The sequence below is a fragment of the Lactuca virosa genome, chromosome 3, assembly GCF_052849685.1.
Source record: "Lactuca virosa cultivar CGN04683 chromosome 3, Lactuca_virosa_CGN04683_v6, whole genome shotgun sequence".
NCBI lineage: Eukaryota > Viridiplantae > Streptophyta > Magnoliopsida > Asterales > Asteraceae > Lactuca > Lactuca virosa.
The window spans coordinates 232,830,922-232,840,945 of NC_136428.1; the positions used below are offsets into that span (position 1 = coordinate 232,830,922).

At 26.9% G+C, this 10,024-nt stretch overlaps 1 protein-coding gene across 2 annotated transcripts; it reads right to left on the reverse strand.

Annotated features, from left to right (window-relative positions):
• Positions 1-5,978: 5,978 nt before the first annotated feature.
• Positions 5,979-9,775, reverse strand: LOC145167042 (uncharacterized). 2 transcript variants are annotated; one of them, XM_079086129.1, is made up of 2 exons: positions 9,530-9,775; positions 5,979-7,383 (listed from the first exon to the last, which is right to left on the reverse strand). In XM_079086129.1, the coding sequence occupies exon 2, from the start codon at positions 7,316-7,318 to the stop codon at positions 6,320-6,322; it is 999 nt and encodes a 332-aa protein (XP_078942255.1). In that variant the 5' UTR covers positions 7,319-7,383; positions 9,530-9,775; the 3' UTR covers positions 5,979-6,319. The 2 variants fall into 2 exon arrangements, with proteins under 2 accessions (XP_078942255.1, XP_078942254.1); XM_079086128.1 differs by lacking the exon at positions 9,530-9,775 and adding an exon at positions 7,625-8,244.
• Between the last annotated feature and the right edge of the window lie 249 nt (positions 9,776-10,024).

The window sequence follows — 10,024 nt, forward strand, 5'->3', positions numbered from 1 at the left end:
TTTCGGCGTTCTTTATATGTACGGAAACCTTGAGACATATTCTACATCTTGGTTAAGATTATTTATTCTAAATAATCTTCTATCAAAAGTCATTTTTGACGCTCATTGTCTTTAAATTGACTAGCCCGGATCTACGGGCGTTATAAATTTATTTGATGAATATTGTTCGTTTCTATGATTGTAGTTATTTAAAACAAAAAACATTGTTTTTGTTTTTAAAGAAAATATTATAGTTTTTTTTATATAATATTATTTTTCACTATTCTTATTGTAACTTATTTTTAAGCTATTTATTTGAAAATTATTAATGACTATAAAAAATAGTTTAATGTTTTTTTTGTTAATTTAGGATTACAATTTAGGTTTAACACCATAATTTATAATCTTTAACTATTTATAAAACAGTCTCTCGATTTTTTTTTTCATGTTTAATTGAAATTTTGATTTAAGTTAATTGTTTAATATTATATTGAAATTAATAATTTAACTATTTTGCATCAACTCATAAATTATACAAATGTTGTGACTTTAAAATGATAATTGCTCACATATGACAAGATATTTAAACTAATAAGTTAACTATAATATGTTAAAAAGTTAAAGTCATAATTTTATAAATAGAAATATAATATGAGATTTTAATATTGTAGTTTAGTCAATCGTTTGAATGATTTCTACCGGCAAGTTACACATAAATAAAAATAAATATAATATATGGTTTAATGTTATTTATAGTTGTTGTTATTGTTAATTAATTTTTTAAAATTTATTTGCTTAATGTTTTAATTTCTATCATTATAATTTTTTAAAACACCGAACGCTGTTTTTTTATTTTAAAGGTAACAATATAATCATTTATATAGAGTTATTTTTAACTATTGTTATTGTAAGTTATTTTAAGCTATTTATTTGAAAACTTTTAACGATTATAAAAATATATTTAGCAAAATATTTTAGTTAAAATTGAGATTAGAATTAAGTTTTTGCATTGATCACTATAATTTATCACTTTTAACTATTTGCAAAATAGTTTTTGGTTTTTTAAGTGGAACTGAAATTTATATTTAAGTTGATACTGTAATGTTATATTTAAATTAATAATTTAAGTATTTTGTCCAAACTGTTCAAAAGTTGTAGCTTTAAACTCATAATGGTTTACATAGACCAATATTTTAAATCTAATAAATTAAGTATAATATATTAAAAGTTAAAGATATAACTTTATAAGTAGAAGTAAAGATATTATTTTAAAATTGAAATTTAGTTTATTTATGATTACACTTTAGATTTGATATTTATTTAACTTTATTAACCAACTTATAATCATTATTAGAAAGACACTACAATTTATCACTTTTAACTATTTATAAAATATTTTTTTGATTGTTTAAGTTAAACTAAAATTTATATTTAAGTTGACCCTATAATGCTATATTTAAATTAATAATTTAAGTATTTTATACAAATTGTTCCAAAATTACATCTTTAAAATGATAATGGTTTACATCCAATATTATATTAAAACTAATAAATTAAGTATAATATGTTAAAAGTTAAAAAAATATAACTTTATAAGTAGAAGTAAAGATATTATTTTAATATTGAAATTTGGTTTATATATGATTACATTATAGGTTTGATATTTATTTAACCTTACTAATCAACTTATAATTATTATTAGAAAGAAATTGAAAAGTCATGAGAGTTTCAAATTAATGTGGTGAAAGGAAAAATGCATGAGAGTTTCAAATGAATGTGGTGAAAGAAAAAATGTTCCCTTTATAATATAGTATGATATGATATGATATGATATTATGATGATATGATGATTTGAAGTTATAATAAATTTAAAATTTTGATATATTTATTAATTAATAATTTATTTAAAATAATTGATTAATAATTATAAATTTTTATTATGAAAGTTTAATTAATTTTATAACCGTGGTTCCCACGGGTTATAAACTAATATATATATATATATATATATATATATATATATATATATATATATATATATATATATATATATAACTTTTGCTCTAGTGCCTTATTACAAAGGTTTTTAATATTATTTTCATTGTCATAAATTAATAATGATCCTTATGTTACCAAAAAGTTATTCGGTTACATTAAAATATGAATTACTTATACATAAACATATAATTTGTTATAGAGGAAATTTATTTACACATAATGGAAAAGACTTTTGAATATTTTTAAAACAATCGAATGCATATAAATAACCAGTTTTATATATCATATTAGACGAATGTATGTGTTGCATGGTTTAAAGTTATATAATTACAATTTATCTGTGTTACATGGTTTAAAGTTATATAATTACAATTTAGAAAATGTATGATTTTCAGAATGATTATGTTATTGATATTAACTATGAAATAAAAAATTTTAGATTAAGTTGGCAAGAAATTATAAATATTTTGAACAATATTGCTACGTTTGACTGTTGTTATCATTAATCAATTTAAAAATTATTTATTTAACAATCTTTCAATTCCGATCGTAATGATTATATAAAATATTAACTATTTTTTATGTAGTTTATTATTTATGTTGTTGAAATTTATTATTAATGTTAATGAATTTAAAAAATAACTTATCATTATTAAAGTATTACATTAGCTTTGTATTTTCTTTTTATTATATTGAAATTTTAATCCTTATCATGTTATCATATTTTTTTCGTACATATATATAATTGGAATAAAATACTCATTAATAAAATATATATATATATATATATATATATATATATATATATATATATATATATATATATATATATATATATATATATATATATATATCAATCAAATGCCCAATGAAGAAAACTAATAGAAACCAATATATTATAGTGAAAACTAACAATATACATTTTCAACAAATTATTGGTTAAATAATTATAATAGATTTTTGTTTTAATATTAAAACTTTTCAAACTCCAACTAAAAGTTATTTAACATTAAACCACTTCAACTCAAAGGTTTTTTTTTACTTATGATATTGAATTAAATATGATTTAAGTTTTTAAAATATGGTTAATTAATTAAAAGAATAACATGAACATGTAATAGCTAGTATTATATTATAAGGAAACGTATCTTACATCAATAAAATTAATAATATGTTATTTCTATCATTTTGTATTTTTGGTTATAACTTATTTTTGTATATTTGTTCTCATATATTTTTCGTTTGTTGTAGAAAGTGACTATTTAATAAATCGATGATAAGTTAGTTGACAATACTAAATTGATGAGTGTATAATATATTTTATTATAGGAAAAGTGTTTATCTTTATTTAGTAGTATATTATAAATCAACAAAATATTCAAAATATCATATAATTTTAAATAAGCATAAAATTAAAAGTTTACATCAAAAAACTAGAAACCGATTATTAAAAACATAATTATAATATTTATAAATGTATATTTATTTATTATTGATTTAGATTAACATATTCGTGGGGAGTTTGTATTTTGTTTATGATTCAAAATACTTTGAGAAATGCAAATTTTATGTTGCTATACAAATACATCAATTGTGCTTTTTTGTTTTGGTGTACAACATTCTTTAAGTTTAACTTTTTGCTATATGGATTTTGGCATTGTAGTTGGTTCACATCTTCTCTCATTTACATGAAATTCACTATCAACTGTCTCGTATGCATTCATTAATAACAAATGTTTATAGAGTGAGGAAAGTACAAAATAATAAGGATGATAATATAAGTGTTCTTTTTTTTTTTTTTTTTTTTTTTTTTTTTTTTTTTTGGCTTTTTTACATTGAAATTGTGCAACTCATTACGTTGTAAAAATCTTTTAATCATATAGAAATTTGACAATTAAAAGCATACATCTTCAACTAATATATTGTCACAAATAAATTTAATATGCATTTTTTTAGCATACATATTCAACTAATCATAACAAATAAATTTTATAGTTATCTTTTTTGGCTCCAAATATACAACCATAAATATTTTTTCTTGAAATCTAAAGAAAGTAGAATGAAAAATATATAAATGTAAACTGAAACCTAATATCCATATTTAGTTCTCCTTATTATATTTCATCTTTTAAACTCCTTTTCTTTTAATATGGGTAAGCAAACATAAAATAAAACCTCTTATATACACACAATATGTCAATTAATAAGGTAGTTAATTAGTATAAAACGGAAATGTGAGAGTTTCAAATAAATATGGTTTAAGAAAAATGATTTATCTTAAAATATATCTTTTTTTGGCTCCAAATATACAACCATAAATATTTTTTTTAAATCTAAAGAAAGTAAAATAAAAAATATATACATGTAAACTAAAACCTAGAAAATAATCCAAATGTCTTTTAAGCTTTCAAATATTTGATTATCATATCCACTTTTAGTTCTCCTCGATATATTTCGTCCTTCAAATTCTTTCTTTCATTATGGGTAATCAAACACCGAAAAAAATCTCTTATATAGACAAAATATATCAATTAATAAGATAGTTAATTAGTATAAAATGAAAATGTGAAAGTTTCAAATAATAAATATGATTCAAGAGATGATTTATCTTAAAGCATATATTAATTTGAATGACATTTTTTATAAAATTTATATACATAAAGATTAGTCACTTCCGTATCGAGGAGAGAATCTTGAACAATAGATTTGTCGGGGCTTGGAAGAGAATTCCTAGTATCTATATTGAAATCGACGAATTGAGAGGTTTAAGGGGCTGCATAGATGAGATGGTTTTGAGTTTGAGTAACGAGTCCGATATTTGGAAATCAAAGCTCTCTCCTAATGGGAACTTTTCCATTCATGATTTGCATGTCATAATTGATTCTAAGCTTACTGTTCCTATGCCCAATCCGACTGTATGGTTAAGGTTGGTCCCATTGAAAATTATTGTCTTTGTTTGGAGGGCTTGTATTGATAGGCTTCCTTCGGCTATGGCTCTTGCTCGAAGGGCTATTTCTGTTTCGAACATCTTCTCTCAGTTTTGCAATGTTGGAATCGAGTATTCCAATCATTTTTTTCTAACTTGTCCTTAGGTGTAAGTTCCTTAAGGTGGATCTTCAATTGGTGTAGTATCCCGTGGCAAAATTGTAATTCGGTTGGGGGGCTTAAGCTTGTGCAATTTGCTGCAACTTGGGGAAATAGTCCAAAAAAAGGAAGATTTTGTTGGCCATCCTATATGGTTTCTTATGGTGTATTTGGAATGTAAGAAACAACAACATTTTTAATAATCTGAGTGCTTCTCTTTCGATGTTGGTGGATACTGTCATCGCTATGGTGTTTGGTTGGATCAAAGATAAGGGTGATTACCAGCATTGTAAATAGGTTGTTTGGGTTTGCTCTCTTTTGATATCATGTAACTGATTTTGTTTGTTCTATGTTTTTTTGTTTTTCTTTGTCTAGTCTTGTTTCTTTATAGGCTGTGGTTTTTAATAAAATTTGGCGGTTTCCTTAAAAAAAAGTTAAATTGGTAAAATAAAACTTAATTACTATCCAAATTAAGCCGACACATATTCGGAGGCAAGGGTGTTTTTTTCCCGAAACGGTCAATACTAGCTAGAAAAAAATCAGTACTGCTTGAAGACATATACAACACATGCATAGACATCACATGCCTAAAAAATTTATCGTTTTGGTCTATTGTATTCGATTTCTTGATAGATATAGATCACTGTTATCAGTTAATTATCACTGTAAAATAAAAACAGAAAACATCATATTAAATATTTTCTCTACTAAAATCGTTTATTTTGAGCAAATATAATGCTTTCTTTCTTGTTAAACAAAGTTACAACTTACAACGAGTCCCACAGTTAAGTTCTACAAATTATTTTGCGAAGAGCACATTCCCTTGCAAATCCTAATTACTATCTGTAGTAAGATCATCAATCGAAAATGACCTTTACTACGAAGGTCAATCTTATCTCTATACAAATTGCATAGGGTTTAAGGGATGAAGAAAAGGCATTTGCTATTGCTAATATTTATCAAGTACAATGTTGCTGGGGGAAGAACTGGTACAAAATTATTTCATGCATCAATCAATATCAATATCTATATATAAAAGTATACATATGAAAATTTGAGTTTAATATATGAAGCAAGGTTAACCAACACTTTTAATCGAAAACAAAAAATAAAACCATCTTGATTTTAATAAGATTGATCCATTTCGGGTTCTAGTTATTGTTAAACGCAGCAAATGAACTCAAGAACGTAGTATCTTCTTATGCCTGCAAAGTTCGAATGATGCTTCAAGAATATGAACATCAAGAAAGGATTTCACTCATTTGTGTGGTTCATGCCCACCATGATCTTCTGAAGAAAAAAACTTAGGGTTCATGCTTAAATGAAACGGTCGCATCCCTTGGTTTATTGTGTAGAGAGGTGGCGTGAAATTAGAACTTGAGGAAGAACTGAGCATTTGGAAGTTTAGTTGTTTTGGATCGAACTCACCGGAGTTGTGATTGTGTGAAGGGAAATAGGACTGTGTTTGAGGCGGTGGTTGTGGTGGAGGATACAGAAGAACCTGAGATCCCGACGGAATGGAGGGTAACGCTGATACGTTCATATTGAAGTTATGAACATTGTCACCATGTTGATGATGAAATTGAGATAATGACAAATTAGAAGGATCCCATTTGAGGAAAGAACTATTTGGAACGACATTGTTTAACAAACCTGGTAAATTCGAAGAATTAGGGTTTCTTCCGAAGAAATTACTAGATTGAACAAATGTCCCATGATGATCATGCTTGTTTCTTTCATCTTCTTGATCAAGTTTTTCGCCATCTTCACTGGTGTCTCGTGCAGTTGCTTTAGATTTATCAGGGTTCCAGTAATCCTCCCAATTCAGACCATTAACATTACTTTTAACCTCTTCAGATTGTGAACAAGCACTTAGCATTGCTTGAAGATTTTGTCCGAAGCTTCCTGGTGGGATTTGGAGAGGAGGGAGTTCATCGATTTCATGTTTAGCTGCATCAAGTAACCAATCGACAACTTTACTAGGTTGGTTGAGTCCTAAACGATCTTGAAGATCATACAATTGGATAGCAGTGGGAACTGAGAGTCTAACTCGCCGATCTCTTAACCCTCTAACCGTACAAACTTTACTATGTCGATCTTTTCCACCAAAAGCTCTAGAAACTCGAACAATTCTTGGATCTTTCAATCTGGACCATGACGATGTGGTTAAGTTTGGTTTAGGTACAATCTTGCAGACATCACTAGATCCTTCTTGCTTGGTTTCGTGGTTTGATTCTCTTAAATTTGAAATATTCATCTTTCTTGACTCATAACTGGTGCAAAAGCTACCCCTTTTTTGGTTCAAGATTCAAGAAGAAGTCTCTGAAAGCAGAAAAGAAACTAATAATTAAACTCATAAATGACAGAAAAGCACGAAAAATCAAAGCTTTTAACCCTGATTAGGATGAAGAACAAAGTACCCATTAAGTACTATGAGTACTCCATGGCTTCTTTTTATTGTTCTTTGCACACCACACATAAAATAAGAAACTGAAGCTGAAATATATGCATAAATAATCACTAGAAAGTACATGGATCAGGTAGACATATGAAGAAAACTTACTTGGACATAGATTTCAGGTACTTTTTTCCAAAATTCAGCTATATTTCTTGAACTAAACTTCACTAGCTTGCTATTATAGTTGAAAACAAGCTTGTTCTAGCCGAATCTAGAGAGAAAGTCTATAATTTCAAAAGTACTTGCTTAAAAGAGAAAACCTAACTGTAGAGGACATGAGTTTAGATAGAATTATGACAGAAATGAGTAGAGAGAGCTTCAGAATGTTGCAACTCAACCAACCATGGCCAATTGGAATGAGTTTTTAGTAAAGATAAAAGCAATGACTCATATGCTGCCACGTGTCGTACGTTCCTTCGACATCATCTTTAGCTGTCAATATCTTATCGGAGATTATTTTCGTCACGCGATCATGTTGATGACGAAATACCCATTAGTAAATCAATCAAATTTGTTAAAAATGATCCTCACTTTCACTCTTTCTAACATTCACTACGAGCTTAAAACCTCAAAATTATCCCTAACAAGTATAACCAGAATAACCAAATGAAAATACTGTTACTTTCAGCTAATTTAATGGTGGGATGTGGTTGAGATATGATTGGATGGATGGTTAACAAGATACCCAAATTTCTCTTCTTAAGGTTAAGTTACATTCTTTAACAAAAGAGCAAAAATGTAGCTAGGGTTTGTGGGGATAAAATAGTGAAAGAAAAAGCAGCATAATTATTTTTATGGGACCATTCTGAACATATTGAAAAGTTGTGTGTAGTGCTTTATCGGCAGTTACAAATTAAAGCTAGGGCATTGTTTTATTGATGTTTTGTATATCACATGGTGCAAAAGACAGATGGATAGGCACGCCTGTTATATTTGGGAGAACTTATTTATCTTATAATAACCGGTTATATTGTGTGTCATTATATTTTCTCTAGTGACATATCTAGTCCATATGATTAATTATAATATATGTCATATAAAAGAGTTGTAACTTTTGTAGTTTTATAGAATTAATGTTTTAAAAAACTATTTATTTAGTTGAAACAGTTTAGTTGTCTATTCTACTTAATCTGTTTTATAAAAACTAGCCACAATCCTATATCAATCTTAATAATTAACTAAACATAATTTACAAAATTTAAATTAAATCACAAGTAAAACTTTTGTAGATTTACAGAATCTAGCCACAATATTTTTTCTTCAAATAGTGACATTTCCAAAAATATGTTATATAATCTTATGTGGATGGGTCTTTGTTATTATTATTATTATTTATTTTTATCTTGGTTGTGTCTAGTTTCGTGATTTACACGCTTGTTGTCATTACGTAACTTCAAATTAAATTAATGTTATTCAAATAATTTGTTTCCTATATCAATTAGTCAATTGAAAATGACATGATCGTAATGTATATATGCAATGGTGATGACACATTAGAAAATCTGTGGATATATATGATGACATTTACAAACTCATCTTCTGGGCAGACGATAAATATTTCCTAGATCTGTTGATTATATACAAAATCCTTAAACATAGAAATTAAGATATTTACACCTACTAAAAAGCTTTTGTGAGCCTGGCAAGTAGCAAGGGTATGAAGTTGTTTGGTATTCCTTTATTATATTAATCCAATCTTGGTGTAATTCAAGTAGTTCTCAACCCATATATTATTGCATCAAATTAATTAAGTACATTGATGTTGTGATAAACAAATTTCAATTTTCTAGTCAGATACATTGATTATATAGGGTAGTAAGTTATGAAAATAAAGGATGCAATAAGTGAAAAAGAAAGTCAAATTCATAATTAATTGAAACTTATAATTATGGGCTTTTGAGTATGAAGATAATAATTACAAAAGGAAGGAGTCATGTTGAGGTGTATGAAAGCAACAGTAGGAAGAGACAGTACCCTCTTGAATTATGAATGAGGGACCAATTTACTTACATATACTTGTCTATCTTCTTCCTCTTCCACTAATTCAGGACCACTTCTGCTTTCTTCCTTTCCACAGAGATTTGCATGCAGCATATTCAACTCTCTCTCTCTCTCTCTCTCTCTCTCTCTCTCTCTCTCTCTCTTACTTTATATGGATTATCTATAGGTTTTATCTTTGGATTTGCTGTTTGGTACTAGAACTATGCTTAGATTGACACTTGCAACTTGGATATTATTAGCCTATGTGCATGTCTATAACTATAAGTGCATTGATGAAGGATATATATAAAGAGAGAGAAGGATATGGGCATTGGGCATGGTGTATAGTGAGAGGGATAGAAAAGGAAAGAAAAGAAGGTGATTTTGGCTTCGTGTATTTGACCGTATCTAATGATTAGAAGCTGCAGAGTGATGATTTTGGTGTGTGGTTTCTATCAATTAGTTAGAAGAAAAAATATACATCTATGACTTTTTTACGAGGAGTTAGCACAAAATTTTGCTAGG

Coding starts and splice junctions, on each gene's coding strand:
- LOC145167042 (XM_079086129.1), bottom strand. CDS start 7,318: ATGAATATTTCAAATTTAAGAGAATCAAACCACGAAACCAAGCAAGAA.